Genomic DNA, 27,547 nt, shown 5'->3' with positions numbered 1-27,547 from the left:
AAAATTAGATTGCTTCCACATGTAGGTCATGCAGGGTCACTGAAAACTTAAGCAGTAAAAACAACATCAGCAGGAAGTGAGAAACTATAAAGTTAAGGAGAGAATTGGTATTTAGGAATTAGGAATAAGAGCCCTCCAAAAATGAGGTATTTAGGACTTCCCTGGGGGCTCAGACAGTAAAGCGCCTGTCTACAATGTGGGAGACCTGGGTTCGATCCCTGGGTTGGGAAGATCCCCTGGAGAAGGAAATGGCAATCCACTCCAGTACTATTGCCTGGAAAATCCCATGGACAGAGGAGCCTGGTAGGCTACAGTCCATGGGGTCGCAAAGAGTCAGACACGACTTCACTTTCATTTTCACTTTCAAAAATGAGGTACAATTTAAAAGAGAAACAAGAAACCATGTTGTGTGATAATGTAAGAAAAGAGATTATTTTGAGACTGGAATTCACTCCAATCTCCTGTGCCTCGGGCAGCTCAAATAAGAGGGAAACAAGAAAAAGTCAGTTAATAGGCCCGTAGACTCTCTTGCCAGAGCAGTTTCCGTATCTAGGGAATGAAGCCTGATTTCAATGTCATGAAAGGTAAACAGATGGTAAGTAAAGAACTTGAGTAAAGACTTGTTTTTAAAGGGTTAGAGAAAGAAAAAGTAGTTAGAACTAGAGGCTTAAGGTAGTGAGAGCAGTTTTTTTTAAGTCTCATCCATTAGATATCAAGTTAATTTGCATATAGCAATATCCAGGGAACAGTAGTTGCAACAAGAAGAAGGAAGTCAATTTTTCTTTCGCCAGCTCTGTGATCAGTAGGGATCCAGGCTTCTAAGTCCCCAGTCCACCACCCATAATCTTTAGTCTGGTTTTACTTGTGTTATATGTTGTGCTTAGTCACTCAGTCTTGTCTGATTCTTTGCGACCTCATGGATGGTAGCCTGCTAGGCTCCTGTGTCCATAGGGATTCTCCAGGCAAGAATACTGGAGTAGGTTGCCATGCCCTCCTCCAGGGCACCTTCCCAACCAAGGGATTGAACCCAGGTCTCCCACATTGCAGGTGAATTCTTTACCGTCTGAGTCACCAGAGAAGCCCAAGAATACTGGAGTGGGTAGCCTCTCCATCCTCCAGAGGGTCTTCCAAACCCAGGAACTGAACCCAGGTCTCCCGCATTGAAGGCAGATTCTTTACTATCTGAGCCACCAGGGAAGCCCCTGGTTTTTTGCCATCCAAAACGAGCTACTATAGCTGAGGGGAGAGCTAAGAAATTTAGAATTCAGATGCATTAAAGAAGGGAGGAAAAGGTTGAAAATCACTGACTGATGTTGTTACTTACTTAAAATTAATCATCCTGTCTTCTGCTGGCTTTCTAAATTACCATTTAAACATAGTGTTTTTCTCCCTCTTCCCAAATAGATACTTAAACAAAACTTTGCACTAGTCCTTGCTTATTATAAAACCACACTAATTCATTTATTTTTATTTGTGATAAAATACACACATAAAATTTACCATTTTTAAGTTTATAGTTTGGTCTTACTAAGTACAGTCACATTGTTCTACCACACCACCATACATTCAGGGACCTCTGCTTGCAAAACTGAAACTCTTACCCATTAAACGAAAGCTCACCATTCTCTTTCCCCCATCCCCTGGCTGCCACTGTTCTGCTTTTCTGTCTGTGAGTTTGAAGCAGAATCCTACAGTATGCTCCGTTTGGAATAGCTTATTTCAATCAGCATAATGTCCTCAAGGTTCATCCGTGTTGTAGCATGTGTCAGAATATTCCATTATGTGTATTCACCATTTTGTTTTTCCATTTGTCTGCTGATGGGTACTTAGGTTGCTCTTCTACATTTGGGCTGTGATGAATAATGCTTCTGTGACAATGGCTGTGCAGAATCTCTTCAGGATCTACTTGCAGTTATTTGGGGTATATGCCTAAAAGTGGAATTGCTGGATCATATGGTTCAGTTCAGTTCAGTACAGTCGCTCAGTCATGTCCGACTCTGCAACCCCATGGATTGTAGCACGCCAGGCCTTCCTGTCCATCACCAACTCCCGGAGCTTACTCAAACTCATGTCCATAGAGTTGGTGATGCCATCCAATCATCCCATCCTCTGTTGTCCCCTTCTCCTTCTACCTTCAGTCTTTCCCAGCATCAGGGTCTTTTCCATATGGTAATTCTATTTTAATTTTATGAGGAATTATCGTACTGTTTTTCATAATGACTGCACTGCGTAAGTTTCTCCATACCTTGTCAACCTTTACTATTTTCTGGGGTTTTTGGTAGTGGCCGTTTTAGTGGATGTGAGGTGCTATCTTATTGTGGTTTTAATTTGCATTTCCTGAATGATTAGTGGTATTGAGCATGTTTTCATATACTTTAGACCTATTGCCTATCTTTTCTGGTGAAATGTATTCAAATTCTTTTACTATTTATGAATTGGATTGTTTTTATGTTGTTGAGTTCTAGGAGTTCTCTGTATATCATGAATATTAACCTCTTATCAGATATTTTTTGATTCTGCAAATAGTATACACTATGTGTTGATTATAACAAATTAAAACAGTCTGAAAATGAAGCATCAAATTAAAATCTTTCTTTATTCACCCCTTCATCTCACTATCTTCTTGAAATTTAAGTATTCCTAAAGCTTAAGTATTTAAGTTTTATCTTTCTGTTCTCATTTTCTGTATACATGAGTCCTATCAGTTATTCATAAGGTTTTAAGATTCAAATGAAACTATACTGTATATATTGTTCTTACTATTTTATCACTAAGCATGTATGTTAGGTAGCTCTCCTTGTCTGTATATGTAGAGTTCTTATGGTTTTTTTTAACTGCTACACAATATTTTATAATATAAATATTCCATGCTATGTGTTTGTGTCTATGTGTGCTTAGACCTTTCCTTTTATTGGTGGGCCTTTAGGTAATTCTTGATTTTTCTACTATTAAAAATGCTGTACTCAATAGCCTTGAATTCAGTATCTCTGAACTTGGGTACTTCGATACTTCTATTGAAGTATAGAATATGATTGAGTCCTGAACATTGCAGGGGTTAGGAATGCTGACCCCAAGCAGCCAAAAATCCACTATAAATTTACACTTGGTCCTCCATATCCTTGGTTGTACATCTGGGAATTTAACCATTCAAGGATACTATAGTACTGTAGTAGTATTTATTTTTAAAATTCTGCATGTAAGTGAAACCATGTAGTTGAGATTCAGGTTGTTCAAGGGTCAAAGCTATAGTTTATTGATTTTAATTTAATTTTTGGATGATTACAATCATGATTATAAACTATAAAGCATAAAAAGTATACAAAGAAGAAATTCCATCTCATCTTTATCTTTCAGCCATCCATTTTCTATCCCTGTAGACAACAAATCATGTTAGTTTCTTTTCTGTCATTCAGGCAATATTTTGTGATAGTGTACAGGTAAGCACTATTACAGATTTTTATTTCTGCTTTCTTTATATACTATTTACATGGTTTTTTACTTTGCAGTTGTTCACTCAGCAAAATATCCGGAGATCTTTCTATAACAAAACATTGATTATTGTTTTAATACACTGGCATTTCTTTTTCTTGGGGGTGGTTTTAATCACTGTACAATGTTAGGAACCTCTGTCCATAGTTCTCTTGTCAAAACTCCAAGAGCCAGTGCTTTCTCTTGGCAAAACTCTGTTAGTCTTTGCCCTGCTTCATTTTGTACTCCAAGGCCAAACTTGCCTGTTACTCCAGTTATCTCTTGACTTCCTATTTTTGCATTCCAGTCCCCTATGATGAAAAGGATGTCTTTTTTTGGTGTTAGTTCTAGAAAGTCTTGTAGGTCTTCATACAACCATTCAACATAGCTTCTTCGGCATTAGTAGTTGGGGCATGTACTTAGATTACTGTTATATTGAATGGCTTGCCTTGGATATGAACAAAGATCATTCTGTCATTTTTGAGATTGCACCCAAGTACTGCATTTCAGACTCTTCTGTTGACTATGAGGACTACTCCATTTCTTCTAAGGGATTCTTGCCTACCATAGAAGATATAATGGTCATATGAATTAAATTCACCCATTCCAGTCGACTTTAGTTCACTGATTCCTAAGATGTTAATGTTCACTCTTGCCATCTCCTGTTTGACCACTTTCAATTTACCTTGATTCGTGGATCTAACATTCCAGATTCCTATGCAGTATTGTTCTTTACAGCTTCGGACTTTGCCTTCACTGCCAGATGCATCCACAACTGGTCATTGTTTCCGCTTTAGATCAACCTCTTCATTCCTTATGGAGCTTTTTCTCTCCTCTTCACCAGTAGCAAAAGGCAAATATCTTTTTGCCTTTTCTCCTGTTCATGGGGTTCTCAAGGCAAAAATGCTGAAGTGGTTTGCCATTCTCTTTTCCAGTGGACCACGTTTTGTCAGAACTCTCCACCATGACCCATCAGTCTTGGGTGGCCCTACATGGCATGGCTCATAGTTTCGTTGAGTTAGACAAGGCTGTGATCCATGTAATCAGTTTGGTTAGTTTTCTGTGATTGTGGTTTTCATTCTATCTGCCCTTTGATGTATGAGGATAAGAGACTTGTGGACGCTTCCATTGGGAGGGACTAGCAAATCTGAATAAGATGGTGCAGTAGAAGGATGTGTGTTCATCTTCTCCTGTGAGTGTCCAGGAATCTCCCGCGGAGGTGTAGGTTGAGAGTGGCCTGCCGCGGGGTCAGAGGCACTGACTACAACAGTCCTGGGAGCTGTGGCATGCTGGCATAAGTCCTTTTGAAGGAGGTTGCCATTACCACCATTACCCTTATGAGATTCGTAACATTGTACAGGAGGCAGTAATCAAAACCATCCCCAAGAAAAAGAAATGCAAAAAGGCAAAATGGTTGTCTCTCTGAGGAGGCCTTACAAATAGCTGAGAAAAGAAGGGAAGCAAAAAGGAACAGTATACCCATCTGAATGCAAAGTTCCAAAGAATAGCAAGGAGAGATAAGAAAGCCTTCCTAAGTGAGCAGTGCCAAGAAATACAGGAAAATAATAGAACGAGAAAGACTGGAGATCTCTTCGAGAAGATTGGAGATACCAAGGGAACATTTCATGCAAAGATGGGCATAATAAAGGACAGAAACAGTATGGACCTAACAGAAGCAGAAGATATTAAGAAGAGATGGCAAGAATACACAGAAGAACTGTACAAAAAATCTTCATGACCCAGATAACCACAATGGTGTGATTGTTCACCTAGAGCCAGACATCCTGGAATGCGAAGTCAAGTGGGCCTTAGGAAGCATCACAACAAACAGAACTAGTGGAGGTAATGGAATTCCAGCTGAACTGTTTCAAATCCTAAAAGATGATGCTGTGAAAGTGCTACACTGAATATGCCAGAAAATATGGAAAACTCAGCAGTGGCCACAGGACTGGAAAAGGTCAGTTTTCATTCCAATCCCAAAGAAGAGCAATGCCCAAGAATGTTCAAACTACCACACAATTGCATCCATTTCACATGCTAGTAAAGTATTGCCCAAAGTTCTCCAAGCTAGGCGTCAACAATACATGAACCGAGATTTTTCAGATGTTCACACTGGATTTAGAAAAGGCAGAGGAACCAGAGATCAAATTGCCAACATCTGCTGAATCATCGAAAAATCAAGAGAATTCCAGAAAAAATCTATTTCTGCTTCATTGACCACGCTAAAGCCTTTGACTGTGTAGATCACAACAAACTGTGGAAAATTCTAAAAGAGATGGGAATACCAGACCTCCTTAACTGCCTCCTGCGAAACCTGTATGCAGGTCAAGAAGCAACAGTTAGAATCGGACATAGAACAACAGATTGGTTCCAAACTGGGAAAGGAGTACGTTAAGGCTGTGTATTATCACCCTGCTTATATGCAGAGTACATCATGTGATATGCCAGGCTGGATGAAGCACATGCTGGCATCACGATTGCAGGGAGAAATACCAATAACCTCAGATATGCAGATGACATTACCCTTATGGCAGAAAGCGAAGAGGAACTAAAGAGCCTCTTGATGAAAGTGAAAGAGTAGAGTGAAAAGCTGGCTTAAAATTGAACATTCAAAATATGAAGATCATGGCATCCAGTCCCATCACTTCATGCCAAATAGATGGGAGAACAATGGAAATACAGACAGACTTTCTTTTCTTGGGTTCCAAAATCACTGCTTATGGTGACTGCAGCCCTGACACTTGCTTCTTGGAAGAAAAACTATGACAAACCTAGACAGCATATTAAAAGCAGAGACATTACTTTGCAGACAAAGGTCCGTATAGTCAAAGCTATGATTTTTCCAGTAGTTACGTATGGATATGAGAGTTGGACCATAAAGAAGACTGAGCGCCAAAGAATTGATGCTTTCAAACTGTGGTGTTAGAGAAAACTCTTGAGAGTCACTTAGACTGCAAGGGGATCAAACCAGTCAGTCCTAAAGGAAATCAATCCTGAATATTCATTGAAGGGACTGATGCTGAAGCTGAAGCTCCAATACTTTGGCTGCCTGATGCATAGAGTCAACTCATTGGAAAAGACCCTGATGCTGGGAAAGATTGAAGGCAGGAGGAGAATGGATGACAGAGGACGAGATGGTTGGATGGCAACACTGACTCAGTGGACATGAGTTTGAGCAAGCTCCGGGAGATGGTGAAGGACACGGAAGTCGGATGTGCTACAGTCCATAGGGTGGCAAAAAGTCAGACAAGATTGAGCAGCTGAACAACAGCAACAAATGTAACTTTCATTGAGATGTAACATTCACTCAGAAAAGTACACAACTTGTAAGTGTATAGCTAGATAAATTTTCCCATAGTGAGTATGTTCCTATTACTCGCTTCCATATCAAGAAACTGAGCATCACCATCATCCCAGAGCCCCCTTGGTCCTCTTGCAGTCACTATCCTTCCCACCATCTCACCCCAGCCATGCCAAGAGTAACTGCTCTCCTGTCTTCTAACACCATGGTTTAGCTTTGCTTGTTTTAGAACATTATATGAATGAAATTATATAATGATAAACATTATGTTTGTAAGATTCAGTCATTTTGCTTTCTGTAGTTTTGGTTCATTCATTCTAATTGCTGTTTGGAATTCTGTTTATGAATATTACAATTTCCTTTTCCATTCTACTTTGTATGGACATTGTTGTTTTTTAGTCATTAAGTCATGCCCAACTCTTTTTGTGACCCCACAGACTTCAGCCTGCCAGGCACCTCTATCCATGGGACTTCCTAGGCAGGAATACTGGAGTAGGTTGCCATTTCCTTCACCAGAGAATCTTCTCAGCCCAGGGATCGAACCTGCATCTCTTACCTTAATAGGCAGGTTCTGTATCACTGAGCCATCAGGGAAACCTGTGTATGGATGTTAGGTTTTTTGTTTGCCTTTCCTTGATGACTAATAAAGTTGAGTGACTTTTTAATTTTTTTTTTCTTTTTGGCCCATTGGATATCCTTTCTTGTGAAGAATCTATTTAAGTCTTTGTTTATTTTTCTCTTCTATATAGTCATTAAAGGCAGGTAGATATATCACACCTTATTTTCTGCTGACTTGATTTCTAGACGAATGCCATACTGTTTACATCATAGCTATATATATATTTTTTTAATTTGAGACTTTATGAAGCAGATTAAATCAGGAACTGATCGATGTTTTTCAGAAGAATAATGATGTACTGCTACCTGTCAACATATATGTATTGAATACCCATTGTATAAAACTCTACTTGCCTCATTGGTGATACAAAGAACCACTCACTAATGTACTTGCAAATCATCTTCTCTATTCCTTAGTTTCTTCATCTATAAAATGGTATGAATACACAAAGTGATGTTGGAGTTGTTTGGGTATTTTAAATATATACAGCCTTGTTCCTATCTGAACTTATCCTTTTACTAAAATGATTTCATAAAGATTTGAAACTATTGAGGAAAATTGTGATAAAAATCGGATTTGAGCAGAAACTTAAAGAACATTAATGGTTAATCAAGAATTAATTGAATCAAAGCCCACTGCTTCAGTTTTTTCGTTCATTCTTAAACTGTATGCAGAAACTATATTTATATACTCTGAACATTTTATGTGAAGTTAATTTAATTTAAAATATAAAGCCGAGACAATCTAGAAATAAAAGTAAGCACGCCAATATAGTATGTACTTTTACAAAGTGATATGTATTATTTTTTAATTAAAAAAAAAATTACAGTTCAATTTGACCAAAAGGATAATTGTTTTAAATAGCTGTTTTATAAACAATAGTGAGAAATCAAGTCTTTCTTAAGAAATAATAAAAGCACCCCCCAGAGCAGAAGCTAGGGGGACACCCTTCCTCGCCAGCCAGGCTCTCATGCTGACCTTGCAAATTCAGCTGCTGCTTTGAGCCCAAAATGGGAAGATTGGTTTTGTGTCCGAGACTTGTTCAAGTCTGTCAGTGAGGGGGACAGCACCTCGGGAACAGAGGCCACCCGCCTGAATGTTGACATGCCAGTGGATGACTCCTTTTTCATTTCTCCCTCCCCACCCCCTCGGGACAGTGTTACAGTAAACATTTAGCATTCTGTTTTGGGTTGATAGTTAATCAAACTGACATTACAGAAAGTGCCTTAGACACTACAGTACTAAGACAATGTTAAATATATTATTTGCCTCTGTAACAACTTAATGTATTAAGTTTTGACTGTGCTTCATATCATGTACCTCTCTAGTCAAAGTGGTATTACAAACATTCAGTGACAATGAATCAGTGTTAATTATAAATCCTTGATCCTCTGCAACGTGCTTGAAAACACAAACCTTTTGGGTTAAAAGCTTTAACATCTGTTGGGAAGAATTTGTGGGTTTGGAATCTTTGATTTTTTTCCCCTTTATGAATTGTACTGGCAGTTGACCACCAGACACCTGACTGCGAATATCTTTTCTTGTATTCCCATATTTCTAGACAATGATTTTTGTAAGACAATAAATTTATTCATTATAGAAAAAAAAAAGAAATAATAAAAGCAGAAATATTACTTTTTATTATTTAAAAATTGACACAAATTTTTTTCTCAAACTTATTCAGGATTTGTCAGTGACTACCTTGAAGTTTATATTTTTTATTAGTAATTCTAAAACTTCAGGATAATATCCTTAATATACCAATCATGATTCATCATGACTGAATCTTTTTCATGGGATTAATACCTAAAGTCATTTCAGCCAGTAATCCCATAAAAAAGGAAAGGCAAATTAGAAGGAAAGACCTGGTTAGTAAGGTCATACATGAGCGTTCATTATATATATTATATATACATTTATATATATATGATAGTTTAACTCTTCTTTAATTTTGTTGTTTTCAAACTTATCTTTTAGATAAATTGTTTATTATGTAGTTGCCACAAAAATAAGATTTATCAGCTGAATTTGAAAGGTGATATTTGATCTTAGTCTAAGCTCAACTTAGTAGTACTGTTTAACAGCTCTTAATTTCTCTCCAGGACCTAGACTGAAAGACGCTATAACTAACCAGAGATTTACGCCTTGCTTTTCCAACTGTTCTGTTCTCTGGGACACCAAATCATCATGTACTTTACACTATGTACTTCTGCAGTGTTCTCTGAGTGTTCCTACCAAATGCCAGAGCCTGGTGAACTTCAGCCATGCCTCAGACTCAACTGTGTATCATTGTTCTGCCCAGAACATGAAACGTGTTTGTGATCAAGGTTAAGCCCTTTCAAAGAGTTTTCTCTCCAGAGATCTAATTGCACCTTAAAATTACTGGAGGATTTCAACAACTGTTAAACGTTCAAAGGCTCAGGCTAATTAGATGTTTGACCATATTACTTTTGCCTCATTTATGTGTTAGCTAGCAAATACATCATTTTCTTAATACTTGTAAGGGAGTATAATGCTACTGTGTCTTTGGGACTGTTCTATATTCCCATATCTTTTATTGTCATCTGGAATACATGAATGTTAGTAATACTGTAGGTCTTGGTAAGGAATAGGCTTTTAATAGAAATTAATACTTTTTAATATATTCTTCTTTATAAATATTAGAAAAATTTCAGTGATAGTTTTGGTTGCTTTCCAAGCATTCAGTTTGCTTATACTCACTAGTTAGTAATAAAAGCTTCTTATCTGTAAAATGAATGGATTAGGCTTGATGACCAAATTCCAGATGTACCCCTTTATGCAAGTTTCTCATCTATGAAATGTGTATCATAAAAAATACCTGGGAAAATAGTTCAAGATGGTGATATAAGATCTTGAATTCACCTCCTCCCATGGACATATTGAGTCTGTAGTCTAAATGGAATAATTTCCTCTTTAAAAAACCTAAAGGCTGGCTAAGTGATGACTACAGGTCACAGAAATAGGAAGAAAACCACACAGAAGGTAGGAGAGGCTCATAAACCCCACCAACCTTCAATCAGGAGGGAACTCAAAACCTAGAGGTTCTCATAAGAAACAAAGGGTTCAAACCCACATTGGGCAGCCCATGTTTTAAGACCTGAACCTAAGAGACAAGCCCTCAAAACATCTAACTTTGAAAGCGAATGGGGCTCATGTCCTGAGACCCATAAGACTGTAAGTTTCTGAGTAATGGCTATTGGAGGGCCCACATGCTTAGACTCACCCGCCCCAGGGTTCAGCTCAGAGTTGTCTTGCTCAGACTTAAGTGCAAGAGGGTCACCTACTTACATTAAAGTATCAGCCTGGGGGCCAGACATCTGGTTGAAGACACATATAGAAGACAACTGGAACACTCTCCAGGGACAGACTGGTATGTGCTGTCTTTGCATTCTCCTTTGCTCTGCTCCAGAATACCAGTTATCACCCAGAAGGAAGCTACTACATGTATCTGGTTCCCTGATTTTTGCAACTTCTGTCCAGTTTATATAATTTATATAAATTATATAGTTTATATAATTAAAGATAAGGTAAGATAACTTGTAAATTTTTATATAAAAAGCAATTTGATAAAGTTCTTATTTTAACTATTTAAATTATTTTACATAAATTATTTCCAGTCAATCTATTTATTTATTTACTTTTAATTGGAGGATAATGGCTTTACAATATGTGTTGATTTCTGTCATACATCAACATGAATCAGCCTACCTTTGGAGGCCAGGGGAGCTTGTGTTCCTGGTCCAATGTAACTGTAACAGTCATCCAAAAAGGAGATTATACCCTTGTCTGGCACCCTGAGTTTTATAGCTGCTGCCAGAGGAGACATCTACATAGCATGGGATGGGTGCCAGTGGAGCTTATAGTCCTGGGTCCCATGGAACTGTAACCAACAGAGAAAGAGTTCTTTCATAACTCCCACCTCCAGGCACAATAACAGTCACAGACCCAAGAGCTCGGTTTTTCTGTGAAAGAGACCTGTTACCCGGCTGTGATGGCTGCAGCCTGAGGGGGTAGGCTTCTAAGTAAGTGTGCATCTGGGGACTGATTGTAATCCTTTTCGGAGACATCAGAGAGCTGGTGCTGTCTTCATGCTCTCCCTCTGCCACACTCCTGAGTGCCAGTATGCCCCCAAGGGGAGGTTTACTCGCATCTAGCAGCCTGGGTTTTGTAGCTGCTGCCTAGGGAATGCTGCTAAATTAACTGGCTCTGGTAGTCAGAGGGGCTTGCATTCCTGGGCCATTCCAATGGAATGTGGCGGTTGGAGTGATAATTCTTGGTGAAGTACCACCCCCAAGACACTGCACAGCCAGCAGACTTGGGCACAGCCTCCCAGTTTTTCTGTGAAAGAGGCTTTTTTGCTCTGGCCCAAGGGGCAGGCCTCAGGTTTGGGGTATGTCTAGTGGCCTACGGAGCTACTCAAAAGAAACAGAGGTAATCTCACCTCTTTCCCTCTGTCTTGCTCCAGCTAACCAGTGTCTCACAGAAAAGTGCTTACACTCTTTTCAGGAGCCCTGGTTTTTGCAACTGCCCAGGGGACACCTCCAGATTGTTGGGCTCTGGTGCCAGCAGGGCTTATGTTTGTGACTGACCTGTATATACCTGCATACTTTTAAAAGCTGCTACTAAGGGTCTGACTTCAGTCAGCCTGATTTTAGGTGCTGAGATCCCCTTCTTTGGGGCCCTGATAGGTCTTGGTACATACTTAAGTAGTGGGAGTTATTAAAAAATATAATAGACCACTTGGACAAGTACAAAAGTTTAAGGGCCAAACCAAGACCTAGGACAGGTTTGAACAATGAATTTCATCTCCTGTACTCCTTCAAGACTGTGGGTGGTGGTTTCATCTACTGCATAGAAACCATCACAACATCAAGCAAAATAAAGAAACAAAGGAATATGTTCCAAATAAAGCATAAGGTAAAACCTCAGCAAAAAAACCTTAATAAAATGGAGATAAGACACATTATAATTAAAATGTCAAAAGTTAAATACAAGGAGAAAATCTTTAAAGCAGCAAGAAAAAGCAACCAGTTACAAATAAGCAGACCCCCATAAGATTATCTGCAGATTTGTCAGCAGAAACTTTATAAGCCAGATGGGACTGGCACAATATATTCAAAATCCTGAAAGGGAAAAATCTCCAATAAAGAGTACTCTACTCAGCAGAGTTAAAGAGGGAAGTTCATGGTGATAAATGCCTACCTCAAGAAACAACAGCAGCCTCAAAAAACCTTTCTTTTCACCTCAAGAGACTAGTTAAAGAAGAACAAAGCCCAAAGTCAGTAGAAGGAAGGAAATAACAAAGAGCAGAAAAACTGTTAGCTAGAGTCACCAAGAGAAAAAGAGAGGAGTCAAATAAATGACATCAGAAATGAAGGGGAGATAGTACAACTGATACTGCAGAAATACAAAGGATCATAAGAGACTACTTTAGACAGTGACATGCCAACATAGTGAACAATCTGGAAGAAATGGATAAATTCCTAGAAACATACAACCTACCAAGACTGAGATCATAAAGAAATAGAAAATTTGAACCAACTAATTACTAGTTAAGGAGATTGAATCAGTAATCAAAAACCTCCCAAATGTTCTACCAAACATTTAAAGAAGAATTACTACCTATCTTTCTCAAACTCTTTGAAAAAATAGAAGAGGTGGGTGGAAACTTCCAAACTCATTTCATGAAGCCAGAATTACCCTGATCCCAAAACCAGACAAGGATGCCGAAAGAAAAGAAAATTACAGACAATATTCCTGTTGAATATAGATGTAAAAATTCTCAGAAAATAGTAGCAAACTGAATTCAACAATATGTTAAAAGGATCATACAACATGATCAAGTGGGATTTATTCTAGAGATAAATGTTGCTGGGTCAACATTCACAAATCAATCAATGTGATACAACACAAAGTGAAGGATAAAAATCATATGGTTATCTCAGTAGCTACAGGAAAAGCATTTGACAGAAATCAACATTCATTTATGCTGAAAAAAACTCAATAAAGCAACTGTGAAGGAAATGTACTTCAACATAACAGAAGCCATATACAACAAGCCCACAACCAATGTCATACTCAAAAGCTGCCCACTCTTGCCACTTTTATTCACCACAGTACTGGGAGTCTTAGCCCTTGCAAGTAGGCAAGAACAAGAAATAAAAGGCATCCCTATTGGAAAGGAGAAAGTAACCTGTCAACGATTTGCAGGTGACATGATATTATATATAGAAAACCCTAAAGAGTCCAACAAAAAACAATTAGAACTAATAAATTGAGTAATGTTGTGGGGTTCAAATGAATACACAAAAATCTTTTTCATTTCTACACACTATCAGGGCTTCCCTGGTAGTTTAGTGGTAAAGAATCTGTCAGCCAGTACAGGAGACACAGGTTTGATACATGATCTGGGAAGATCCCAAATGCCACAGAGCAACTAAGCCTGTGCGCCCCAACTATTGAACCTGTGCTCTAGAGCCTGGGAGCCACAACTACCGAAGCCCACATGCCCTAGAGCTTGTGCTCCACAACAGCAGAAGCCACTGCAGTGAGAAATCTGTGTACCACAGCTAGAGAGTAGCCCCCATTCACACAACTACAGAAAAACCAGTGCAGCAACAAAGACCCAGCACAGCCAAAAATAAATAAATAGAGTTATTGTATTTTTTTAAAAGCTGTCAGAAAGCAAAATTAAGAAAACAATCCCATTTACAGTTGTATCAAAAAAAAAAAAAATTTAGGATTACATTTAACCACCAGTGTTCAGGACCTGTACACTGAAAAACTACAAGACATCAAGGAAAGTAATTGAAGAAAACACAAATAAATGGAGAGACAGTTTGTCCTCATGGGTTGGAAGAATTAATAGTGTTAAATGTCTGTACTAATCAAAGCAGTCCACAGATTAAATACAATCCAAATAAAAATTCCAATATCATTTTTCATAGAAACAGAACAAGGAATTCTAAAATTTGTGTGGGACCAAAAAAGACCTCAAGCAGCCAAAAAATCTTGAGAAAGAAGAACAAACCTTCAGGCATCATACCCCCTGATTTCAAACTCTATTTTGTAACAATATGGTGTTGGCATGAAAACATATAGTTGAATGAAGCTGAATAGAGAGGCCAGAAATAAACCCACACATATATAGTCAATTAACTTACAACAAAGAAGCCAAAATTATGCAGTGGGATAAGGACAGTCTCTTCAATAAATGGTGTTGGGGAAACTGGAGAGCTTCATGCAGAAGAATGAAACTGGGATTTTATACCACATGAAAAATTTCCTCAAACTGGATTGAAGGCTTGAACACAAGACCTAAAATCATGAACTCCTAGAAGAAAAGATAGGTAGCAAGACCCACTTCTTTTTTTTTTTCCAATGTATATATGTACCACATCTTTTAATTAATTAATTTTTTTATTGAAGGATAATTGCTTTACAGAATTTTGTTGTTTTCTGTCAGACCTCAATATGAATCAGCCATAGGTATACATATATCCCTTTCCTTTTGAACCTCCCTCCCATCTCCCTCCCCATCCCACCCCTCTGGATTGATACAGAGCCCCTGTTGAGTTTCCTAAGCCATACAGCAAATTCCCATTGGCTATCTATTTTACATATGGTCATGTAAGTTTCCATGTTACTCTATCCATACACCTCACCCTCTTCTCCTCTTTCCCCATGTCCATAAGTCTATTCTCTCTGTCTGTTTCTCCATTGCTGCTCTGTAGATAAATACTAGAGTACCATTTTTCTAGATTCCATATATATGCGTTAGAATATGTTATTTATCTTTCTCTTTCTGACTCACTTCACTCTGGATAATAGGTTCTACTTTCATCCACCTCAGAACTGACTCAAATATGTTCCTTTTTATGGCTGAGTAATATTCCATTGTGTATATGTACCACGACTTCTTTATCCATTCATCTGTCAATGGACATCTAGATTGCTTCCATGTTCTAGCTATTGTAAATAGTGCTGCAGTGAACAATGGGTTACATGTGTCTTTTTCAGTTTTGGCCTCCTCAGGGTATATGCCTGGGAATGGGATTGCTGGGTCATATGGTGGTTTTATTCCTAGTTTTAATCTTAAAGAATCTCCATACTGTCTTCCATAGTGGCTGTATCAATTTACATTCCAACCAACAGTGCAAGAGCTTTCCCTTTTCTCCATATCCTCTCCAGAATTTATTGTTTGTAGACTTTCTGATGATGGCCATTCCGACTGGTATGAGGTGATATCTCATTGTAGTTTCGATTTGCATTTCTCTAATAATGAGTGATGTTGAGCATCTTTTCGTGTGTTTGTTAGCCGTCTGTATGTCTTCTTTGGAGAAATGTCTGGGTCTTTTCCCCACTTTTTGATTGGGTTGTTTTTCTGGTATTGAGTTGTATGAGCTGCTTATATATTTTGGAAATTAATCCTTTGTCAATTGTTTCATTTGCTATTATTTTCTCCCATTCTGAGGGTGTCTTTTCACCTTGCTTATAGTTTCCTTTGCTGTGCAAAAGCTGTTAAGTTTAATCAGGTCTCACTTGTTAACTTTTGTTTTTATTTCTGTTACTCTAGAAGGTGGGTCATAGAGGATCTTGCTTTGATTTATGTCATAGAGTGTTCTGCCTATGTTTTCCTCTAAGAGTTTTATAGTTTCTGGTCTTACATTTAGGTCTTTAATCCATTTTGAATTTATCTTTGTGTATGTGTTAGGAAGTGTTCTAATTTCATTCTTTTACATGTAGCTGTCTGGTTTTCCCAGCACCATTTATTGAAGAGGTTGTCTTTGCCCCATTGTATATTCTTGCTTCCTTTGTCAAAAATAAGGTACCCATAGGTGCATGGGTTTATTTCTGGGCTTTCTATCTTGTTCCATTGGTCTATATTTCCGTTTTTGTGCCAGTACCATACTGTCTTGATGACTGTAGCTTTGTAGTATAATCTGAAGTCAGGAAGGTTGATTCCTCCAGCTCCATTCTTCTTTCTTAAGACTGCTTTGGCTCTTCAGGGTTTTTTGTGTTTCCATATGAATTGTGAAATTTTTTGTTCTAGTTTTGTGAAAAATGCCATTGGTAATTTGATAGAGCGCACATTGAATCTGTAGATTGTATTTGGTAGTATAGTCATTTTCACAATATTGATTCTTCCTGCTCAGGAACATGGAATATCTCTCCATCTGTTCATGTCATCTTTGATTTCTTTCATCAGTGTCTTATAATTTTCTGTGTTCAGGTCTTTTGCCCCCTTAGGTAAGTTTATTCCTAGATATTTCATTCTTTTTGTTGCAATGGTGAATGGGATTGATTCCTTAATTTCTCTTTCTGATTTTTCATTGTTAGTATATAGAAATGCAAGTGATTTCTGTGTATCCTGAATCACTTGTGTGTACAAGTGATTTTTTATCCTGCAACTTTGCTAAATTCACTGATTAGCTCTAGTAATTTTCTGATACTATCTTTAGGGTTTTCTATGTACAGTATCATGTCATCTTCAAACAGTGAGAGCTTTACTTCTTCTTTTCCAATCTGGATTTATTTCTTTTTCTTCTGTGACTGCTGTAGCTAGAACTTCCAGAACTATGTTGAATAATAGTGGTGAAAGTGGACACCCTTGTTTTGTTCCTGATCTTAGGGGGAATGCTTTCAGTTTTTCACCATTGAGAATAATGCTTGCTATACGCTTATCATATACAGCCTTTACTATGTTGAGGTAGGTTCCTTCTCTGCCCATTTTTTTAAGAGTTTTAATCAAATGGGTGCTGAATTTTGTAAAAAGCTTTTTCTGCATCTACTGGGATTATCGTATGGTTTTTAATCTTTCAATTTGTTAATATGGTGTGTCACATTGATTGATTTGCATATATTGAAGAATCCTTGCATTCCTGGAATAAACCCAACCTGGTAATGCATGGTGTATGAGCTTTTTGATGTGTTGCTGAATTCTATTTGCTAAAATTTTGTTGAGGATTTTTGCATCTATGTTCATCAGTGATATTGGCCTGTGGTTTTCTTTTATTGTGTTGTCTTTGTCTGGTTTTTGTGTCAGGGTGATGGAGGCCTTGTAGAATGAGTTTGAAAGTGTTCCTTCCTCTGCAATTTTTTGAAAGAGTTTTAGAAGGATAGGCTTTAGCTCTTCTCTAAATGATTGATAAAATTCTCCTGTGAAGCCATCTGGTCCTGAGCTTTTGTTTTTTGGGAGATTTTTGATCACAGCTTCAATTTGAGTGTTTGTAATTGGGTTGTTCATAATTTCTGTGTCTTCCTGGTTCAGTCTTAGAAGATTAAACTTTTCTAAGAATCAGTACATTTCTTCCGGGTTATACATTTTATTGCCATATAATTGTTCATAATAGTCTCTTATAATCCTTTGTATTTCTGCATTGTCTGTTGTAACCTCTCCTTTTTCATTTCTAATTTTGTTGAGTTGATTCTTCTCCCTTTTTTCCTTGATGAGTCTGGCTAAAGGTTTGTCAATTTTGTTTATCTTCTCAAAGAACCAGCTTTTAGTTTTATTAATCTTTACTATTGTTCCTTTCATTTCTTTTTCATTTATTTCTGTCAGATCTTTGATTTCCTTTTTAATACCTTCAGTAACCTGTTGGTTATTTAGAAATGTGTTGTTTAATCTCCACATGTTTGTGTTTCTCACAGGGGTTTTTTGTTGTTGTAATTGATATCTAGTCTCATAATGTTGTGGTCAGAGAAGATGCTCGATATGATTTAATTTTTCTTAAATTTACAGAGGTTTGATTTGTGTCCCAAAATGTATCCTGGAGAATGCACTTGAGAAGAAGATGTATTCTTCTGCATTTGGATAAGACCCACTTCTTGATGTGGGTCTTGGCGATGATTTTTTTTAATCTGACAGCAAAGATAGAATTTTTAAAAATCAAAGATAAACAAATAGAACTGCATTAAAACTATCAGCCAAATAAAAAGGCAACCTAGTGAGTTGCAAGTCATATATCTGTTAAAGGGTTAATATTCAAAGTGTATAAAAAATCATTCAACTCAACAAGAACAAAAATAATTTGATTTTTCAATTGGGTAGAAGATATAAATAGACATTTTCCAAAAGAGACATCAAGATGAACAAGAGGTATATGAAAAGATGCTCAGCATCACTAATCATCAGGGTAATGCAAATCAAAACCACAATGAACTATCACCTCACACCTGTCAGAGTGACTGTTATCAAAAAGACAACAAATTACAAGCATTGGTGAGGATGTCAAGAAAATTGAACCCTTGTGTGCTGTTGGAAGGAATATAAATTGGTGCAGTCACTATGAAAAACAGTATGGAGGGTCTTGAGAAATTGATCCAGCTATTCTGCTTCTGGCTGTATATCTGAAAAATGAAAACACTAACTTGAAAATATAGGCACTGCCATGTTCACTGCAGCACTGTTTATAAAAGCCAAGATATGGAAACAACCTAAATGTCCATCAGTGAGTGAATGGATAAAGACATTGTGCATATACATAGCGGAATATTATTCAGCCTTAAGAAAGAATGAAAGCTTGGCATTTGCAGCAACATGGATGGACCTCAAGAGCATTATGCTAAGTGAAGTAAATCAGACAGAGGAAAGACAAATACAATGTGGATCTCGCATACATGTTGCAACTAAAAATTCTTTTTAAAAAAGCTAACAGAGATAATTTATTGTTGGTTGCGAAAAGGATGATCGTAAAGGCTGGGAAAGATGAGTGAAGTGGGTCCAAGGGTTTAAAAAAAAAAAGCATTTTGAAATCACGCATTAAGTCAGAAGTAGATGCCTTGAATTTGTAGGAGTCCATAACCCAATTAGAACTTTTGGTACACAAATTGAAAGCATGTTCTTATGAAGAAAAGCAGTTGGACTTTATACCATTTCATAAACATGTAATGGTATTTTCCTTTATTTTCTACATGATAATATACAGATTATCCTTTCATCAATCTTTTTATAGGTAGAAATGTGTCATTGCATTGAGACGGCTTAATTGCACTCTAGGGGCTATTGTCACCATCCTCATTAACTGGCATTTAGGCAGTAGTGGCTCAGCTGGTAAAGAATCCGCCTACAGTGCAGGAGACATGGCTTCGATTCCTGGGTTGGGAAGATTCCCTGGAGAAGGGAAAGGCTACCTACTCCACTACTCTGGCCTGGAGAATTCTTTACAACCCCATAGACTGTATAGTCCATGGAATTCTCCAGGCCAGAATACTGAAGTGGATGGCTTTTCCCTTCTCCAGGGGATCTTCCCAACCCAAGGATTGAACTCAGGTCTCCCACATTGCTTTACCAGCTGAACCACAAGGGAAGCCTGAAAATATTGGAATGGGTGGCCTATCCCTTCTCCAGAGGATCTTCCTGACCCAGGAATCAATCAGGGGTCTCCTGCATTGCAGGCAGATTCTTTACCAACTGAGCTATCAGGGAAACTTGGGGTGGAATTAAATGAAGTAACATGTACGAAGCAGTCCAAAAATGTCTAAGTATTGTTATGTATCCTATGACTGTATTTTGCCACAAGTATTTTATGATTTTCATTTATATTTTTGTACCTTTAAACAATGTTTACTGTTAGCTTACATAGTTTATTTGTAAATGGTATGAATAAACTTTAAAGATAGACTTGCTGCTGAAGATTTTGAGTGACATGTTGGCCATATTAAATGTTAAGCTTAACTTCAAAGTCTGTAAAGCATACTTCAAAAAAAAAAAAAAAACAGTAAAACAAAAAGAGAAATCTGATTTCAAGAATGGCAGTAGACTGTTAGTTATCCTGTGAATAGGACATTCTCTGTGCCTTCCCTTTTTTTTTTAGTCCTGAATAAATATAATCTGATGCTGAGTTAGGTGTTAATTGATACCATATCTTGCTTGATCAAACTGCAGTTAAAGTTATGAAGCAGGAAAACAAGATATAAACTAACCAAGATCTTGACATGGCCTGGAATGACCTATGATGTGTTATATAGTCCTGGTTTCAAAATTGTGAATAAGTAGGATAGCCTGTAAATGGCTCAGACAGCAAAGAATCTGCCTGTGATGCAGGAGATCCAGGTTTGATCCCTAGGTCGGGGGGAACCCCTGGAGAAGGGAATGGCTACCCAGCCCAGGATTCTTGCTGGGAGAATGCCATGGACAGAGGAGCCGATAAATACTTGATTATTGGTATATTAAAGAGTCATTGAATATCTGGAACTTCTCAGTAGGGAAGAGCCTGTAATAATGAAATTCTTTTTCTTTGGTAATTAGAACCACTGAAGATTGGTTAGACCACCTCACAATCTAGGGCTCTCTCTCTCAAGCAAAGTGCTCAGATACCCATTTGAGGATAGCCGTTTCCATACCTGGCAGGAAGTTGAACTATACAACCTTCTGAACTCATTTCACAAAGAAATTGATGACCTGTTCAGGTGTTGTTATTGCTACTTTCAAACTGAGGCACTCTGTTTTCTCTTAGACGTGTAAGATTTCAAAGTGTAGAGTGTTGAGTCATAAGTAGTTTTATTCCCAACATTGCCTTCTGTTTGATTCAGGAGGTATAATTTGAGCTGTTTATATGTCTCCAAAGTACGTTTTACATTTATCTGCTAAAGAATATTTTAAAGGTAAGTTCATTGTTTTAAAAATTTATTCTCCTGATGAATTCCTGTCTTTTAGTGGCATAAATAAGAGTCAAAAACCAGATGAAACTGGATGTTCACATTCTAAAATCATACTCAGGATTAGTTCAATTTGACAAGCAAATTTTGCATCGGTCATCCTGACACTTAGTTTTGCCAACCTTCTGCCTACCCCTTCTGCCAAAGTAAAGAACTTTAGTGTACTAATACAGTGAAAAAAAAAAAATCAAAACCTCAGTCACAAAAGGAGGATAGAATGGATATTATATCTCTCATTAGACTCATTGCTTTCTCTTTATATGATTTCAGGTTTTTTAGGCCCACCTGCCAGTGCTGTTATAGGAGCCAGTAGGCACTGTTTTCTTTCTTTGCTTCATTTGCACATTGCTTCAATGTGTTTCTTTAAGGTTTCTTGTCATTTTAAATATGACATACTTACTAAGTCATATTTAAAGTCATATCAAGTTATATGTCATATTAAGGTTTAATGTGATTCTTCAGTCTTGTTCCTTGTTCTAAGAATACAGTGGTGAACCAAATAAACATGGTCACTGCCCTGGCTGCACTTACAGTCTAATGGAGGAGACAAACAACAAATAAATTAGCTGTTACATAATTGGAAGCTAGGAGAATAAAAGATACAAAGTACACAGATAAGGAAGGTGGTGAGGGCATGGCAGGAGAGCGCTGCTTTGGATAGGGAAGACAGAATCATACCAGTATGGAACTTGAAGGGTAAGAAAATATTCGAGGTAGAGGAAACAAGTATCATGGCCCTAAGTTGTAAAAGAGCTCATTCACATTTTCTTTCTGTGCTCGTTTAAATCATAAAGATGACTGATTTAACTTGCTAGTGAAATGGTTATGATTTGATGCAGTTCATTTATTTAAATTGTCAGTTCTGCAGAAGATCATTGCTTCACTTTGCACTTTAAACCTTGGCCCCTGAACCGCTGGGAGTATCACATTTAGTCTCAGCTTAAATATGATGTGTCTAATATTCCTTATAAAGGGAATTCGCAGTACATATCAGCTCCTTTCTCTTCTCCCTGCTCTGCAGCATTGTTGAGAATTCATCTGCTAGGCACCTCCACTCCTTCCCCCAGCCCCACCCACAACAGGAGTGTGCGGTGCTTGGTGCTGCAACAGGGAGGGTACAATCAAGAAAAACACCAGTCTTCAGACCTACCCATCCTCTCTGTTGAGGCTCCCATCCTTCTCCTGAGTGTCTACCAATTTGACTTCCAAGTTCAGATCACTTCAAAGATGTTGCCAGCATACTCAACCATCCACTACAAGAACTCAAGTCCCAGTTACCACTATATGCTGCCCATTCTAGTGGATTTTCTTGTTTATCCTAAACCTCTCTCCTTGGATCTTTACCACATGACTTCTTCATCAAGAAGCTATATTGGTTGATTCTGAAATGGGGAGTGAACAGGGAGATTTGACTGAGTTATTTTGCAATTCCTCTGACTTCCTCTTTGGTATGCCTCAGGTAGTGGTTCTCCCAAAGGCCAAGAGGAAATGGCCTTTTCCTGCTGCTGAACTGGTGAAGGAGGAATTAGTCTTCTACCTAGGACTGGCAGCTGTAGAGAAAGACAGAGTACCTGATTCTAGTAGTAGTTAAGACTTGGCTTGTTTCCCTGGTCCCACTTGAAGTTACTGCCTTATTAATTTTTCTTGGCATTAATAGGGGTGGTAGGGATGAGAACACTGTGCCTTCATTTTTTTCCCTTACTGGTAAAATGAGAATGTTGGTATAGATGATCCCTAAGGTTCCTTTAGTCATAATATATCATGTTTGTAATCTAAACCATGTAGTAGTCTTGTCTGTGTCTGACACCCATAATGTTTACATTGGAAATTATTCCAGTATATGAGCTTGAGACATATGTGGAAACATAGAGCCCAACTGGTTGAGTGTTAGTTTCTGCTGTTAAAAGCAGTAATACTGTATGCCCTGAGGATGAAACAAACTAAGCCTGAGTTAGTCTTTAAAGAAGGATGAGCATGTATCAATGAAAATTGTAGTGAATGACTTGAAGATGTGTTTCTTCACTTTGTCATAAGGGTCAGATTTTACTGAAATGACACTGTGCTAATGTGATTCTGAGTTCTGTTGCTCTCTAAATTGATCCCTCCTTCTCTTGTAGGAGCTATTGTGACAATCTTGGTTACCATCCATTAAGTGCTGCTGACTTCGGGAAGATTATGAAAAATGTCTTTCCAAACATGAAGGCACGTCGTCTGGGCACAAGAGGCAAATCTAAATATCCTTTACCAGTTTGATTTTCAGTGATCTCTTAAAGTTCTCACTTATTACTGAACATCTGCTGTAGTAGTTCAACTAGCAACTATATTTAGAAATAAATTTAAATCAACAAATATAAACAACTCAAAAGTACTTAGAATAATTGTAAATGTTATTCTCCCAGCTATTTATCACACTGAAAGAGAAATAACAAATGGTGGTTATTAAGATTGTGATAGATCTCACCTTACTTTGTCACTGTAATGTGTCCTTAATGGTTTGATCTTCTTTTCCTTAGTAATGAGGATTATCAAGGTATACCATAGGACAGCACTTGAAAATTATATCAGTAAAAGTGGAAAAAGATGTTAGCTTATCATCTTTCCTTCCTCTACCTTAGAAACATAGGGCTCTCCCTGGTGATATATACAACGTTCAAAAAATTTTCTTGTGGAACTTGGCCTGCAGGATTAGTGTTATCTTTAAACTGTTTTTCATCCAATCATCTAAAGGCTATTTTAAAATTAAACCAGGGCATAGAAAAGGCCCCATAGGAGCAAACAGAAGTAAGGAAATTAAAATTAAGACTTTATTATAAAGTTCTTCCTACCCTTGGAAGAAGATCGTCACATGGAGGGTTAGAAATCCTATTAGAAATACATCATTTCTCTCTGCTTAGCTGTTGGCCTCTTTCAAATCATGAAAATTCTTCTGTGGAGGAGATGAGAAGGGGAAGGGGAGAGGCTGTTTTCTAAAACGACTCCAGGCAGGTGTTCTTTAACTACTAGTTGCACGACCTAGTCTTGTTTCCTGAGTGCAAACAAAAATGTCTTGGTGTGTCATTGGCATGTTACAGGTGATAATCCTGTGTGTTTCAGTGGAAAAAGAGAAGTGAAAAGGTTAAAGCCCTTGTGACACTCTTAAGAGTTGTTTTTGTCCCTGTGCCCTGGCTAGAGTTTCCCTTCTCTCTGCCAGGTTTCCATCTGGATATTCCTTTCCTTCTGACCTGTTTGTTACTGGTGGCTGGCACAGCTTATTAGGAACATTTATTCATAAAATTTATACCAGATGAGAATCATTTTGTTTCCTTTAAGATGGTAATATTCTATAAGAACTGTTGCAGTTTCAAAAGAGTAAAGGTGTCCTGAGTTTCTAATATTAAAGTCTCTGCCTAAAGAACTCAGAAAGTAGATGATGTCTCAGGCCGATTTTATTCTCATTTCATATATGGTTGCTTTCCAAGTGCTAACTATATAAACAGTTCATTTAATGTAGAGTACTTTAGACCTTGACCATTTATTACATATTGCTACAGTGGACTAAGAAAAAAAGCTTTTGTTCATATGCCAACACTGCCCAATCTTGATTTTCACAAAACTGGAGATGGGGTAAGAATTTCTGCCTTTTATTTTTAATAAGTAAAATTGTACGTTATTATCAACATCGAAATGCATACTGCATAGTCTCATTTGGATAAACAAACAACAGTCATGTGTTTGGACTGTTTGGTCCATGGAATTCTCCAGGCCAGAATACTAGAGTGGGTAAGCTGTTCCCTTCTCCAGGGTATCTTCTCAACCCTGGAATTGAACCCAGGTCTCCTACACTGCAGGTGGACTCTTTACCAGCTAAGCCACCAGGGAATCCCAAGTAAAATTGTACCTTATTATCAACATTGAAATGCATACTACATAGTCTCATTTGGATTAAACCAGGGACCAGGAACTGCACCTTTTATTAAATAAATGAGCCAAAAACTCAATAATGGCTGGACACTGTTAGCGTACATTACTTATTTCACATGGCTCTTGAAATTAAGGGGAAAAAAGATGGATCTAAAGTTGCTGATTTATAGATATATTCATGGTATATATCATCAAATGGAATATTTGAGCTACAGAGTAATGTGTATAGAATGAATGTTTTCAGAAGAGAAAATATAGTTCATGGCATAGTTTGTTTTCTTGATGTTAGAAAAGGCTTTTAGAAAAATTCAGATCTGTTATTCTTCATGTATGTTTAACAACATATGTTTAGATGTTATATTCACAATGCTGCTGATGGCTATGCACCAGTAGGTACAGGCATAGGACTCATATTTGCAAGGATCTACTTTTATGCCTGCCAACACCAGTCACTTAGTACTGCTTTGACCTGACAGATTCAGATTATATCTTCTGATTAAAGGGCTTCACTGGTGGTTTAGACAGTAAAGAATCAGCCTACAATGCAGGAGACCCAGGTTCACTCCCTGGGTCAAAAAGATCCCCTGGAGAAGGAAATGGCAACCCACTCCAGTATTCTTGCCTGAAGAATTCCATGGACAGAGGAATCTGATGAACTATAGTCCATGGGGTCACAAAGAGTCGGACACAACTGAGTGACTTTCACTCACTCACTTCCTATGTATCTTGAGTGTACTTCAATTTAATTTCTCTGAACTTTCTTTTTAAAAGTCTACCCCCCCCCCACCCCCCTTTTTCTTCTGTTTAGTTGGAAGGCGCTGAACCTTCTGGGCAACTTCAGAACATTGATGAAGAAGTTATCTCTTCTGCCTGCCGTCTTGTGTGTGAGTGGGCCCAGAAGGTGTTAAGCCAGCCATTTGACACAGTCTTGGAATTAGCCCGCTTCCTTGTAAAAAGTCACTATATAGGCACCAAGTCGATGGCAGCGCTCACTGTAATGGCAGCAGCACCACCAGGTACAAAATTATTAACCAGCTGAAACTGACAGGGTGTTACTACATCTAGAGTTGGTGGTAAAAAAAAGAGTTTAGCCATAAAACTTCTTTCTCTTTTTAGTATTTGTATATGTTCACTCTTCGTTTAATACTAAATTCAGATGGGCTTATTGAGCTAACAAAAATGATAATGATAGTTTTTCATGATAAAATTTAAGTTACAGCTTTGTATGTTAATCTGCTTAAATATGAAACCGTTATGATTTGCCAGTTGGTATTTCATTAATTTTTCCATTGCTATTTTAAAGTTTAAAGAATATATGTGCACTTTTAGGTATATATGTGTTTCTAAATTAATAAATATTACAAGTAAATAGTAAAGTTAAGTTTTTAAATTACTTGCTGAGACTCCTGTCCCCAAAACTAATACTTATAAATGAAATGATCTTTGGACAATGTGAAAGGTACCTAGTCTCACAAAAAGTAAACCATGTGAATGAAGCATTACTATGAAATAACGAGTGACTTTTTAAATATGCATTCAAATAGCTATTTTTATTCAGATAGGAACTCTAGAATTGACAGTTTGAGGACTGTCAGTATCATTAGAATAATGACTCCCTTGTAAGTTAATAGCTGCATAAAGTACCTGTTTTCATGAAATTTTTTAAATGTCTTATTTCAGTCATACTTTTAATAACCTAAGAAAGAGTGAATAAATTTTGTTATTACTCTAGGAAATTATAACTTCTTTAAAAAAATTTATTAATGTGAAATGGTAGATTTCTCACAGTGAGGACTATAATTACACTCTTGAATAACTTTACTTTTTTATCTTAACTTCATTATTTTAATAAGTAATCCTTTTCCTCTATGTTTAAGAAGCTTTAGGCATTTGTGGTATGTGTGTGAGATTGTTCTGTTCTCTCTTTTTTTTGTCATTTGAGGACCATCAATATGATCAAAATAGCCTTTTACAAGAGCCTCATCATAATTTTTCCTATCTCAATAGAAACTGGATGACTCAAATCCATACATTTACAGTTACACAGGGGCTGAAGTGCATGGGCAGCCTGATGTAGCTAGTTAGTTCACATCTGTTACCTCATTTATTCCCATGGCAATCCTGTAAGAGACATGATATTTATTCCCATTTTAAAGATCAGAAAAAAAGTAAGACTAAGGGAAGTTAAGTAATTTGTCCATAGTCAGATGAATTGTGGAGCCAGAATTTGAATCCTGATTTGTCTGTCTCCAAAACCAAGGTTACTCCTTTACATAAGACTGTTCTAGCTTTTGGCAAAACAGGTTCAAAAAATGATATGGGCCCTTCAAATTTCAGTGTTCCCTTTCTCCTACCCCTACTGACACCCAGAAGAGGAACACGTTGAAGATTTAAGAGATACCATAAGTATCTAGATATCATGATATCTATGATATCATAGGTATCATATCAAAGAAACATCTATCTTATTTCCCACAGTATTCACATAGGCTGACTGAAAAAAGAATGTTGAATTAATGGATTTTTAAGGCATAAGTGTGAAAAAAGGTATATTCTATAAATGAAAATACTGACAATCA

At 37.5% G+C, this 27,547-nt stretch overlaps 1 protein-coding gene across 4 annotated transcripts in view; it reads left to right on the top strand.

Annotated features, from left to right (window-relative positions):
* RFX7 (regulatory factor X7) overlaps nt 1-27,547 on the top strand; it is a 144,539-nt gene that overhangs the window by 107,645 nt on the left and 9,347 nt on the right. For all 4 annotated transcript variants that reach the window (XM_025295635.3, XM_025295634.3, XM_025295633.3 and 1 more), the window contains exons 6-8: nt 23,186-23,302; nt 24,587-24,671; nt 25,777-25,984. In XM_025295635.3, coding sequence (XP_025151420.3) covers nt 23,186-23,302; nt 24,587-24,671; nt 25,777-25,984 — 410 coding nt within the window. The remainder of the gene's footprint in view (nt 1-23,185; nt 23,303-24,586; nt 24,672-25,776; nt 25,985-27,547) is intronic.

This window comes from Bubalus bubalis, chromosome 11 (assembly GCF_019923935.1).
Source record: "Bubalus bubalis isolate 160015118507 breed Murrah chromosome 11, NDDB_SH_1, whole genome shotgun sequence".
NCBI lineage: Eukaryota > Metazoa > Chordata > Mammalia > Artiodactyla > Bovidae > Bubalus > Bubalus bubalis.
Note: the sequence above shows the minus strand (reverse complement) of the source record. Positions and strands in the feature narration are given on the sequence as shown.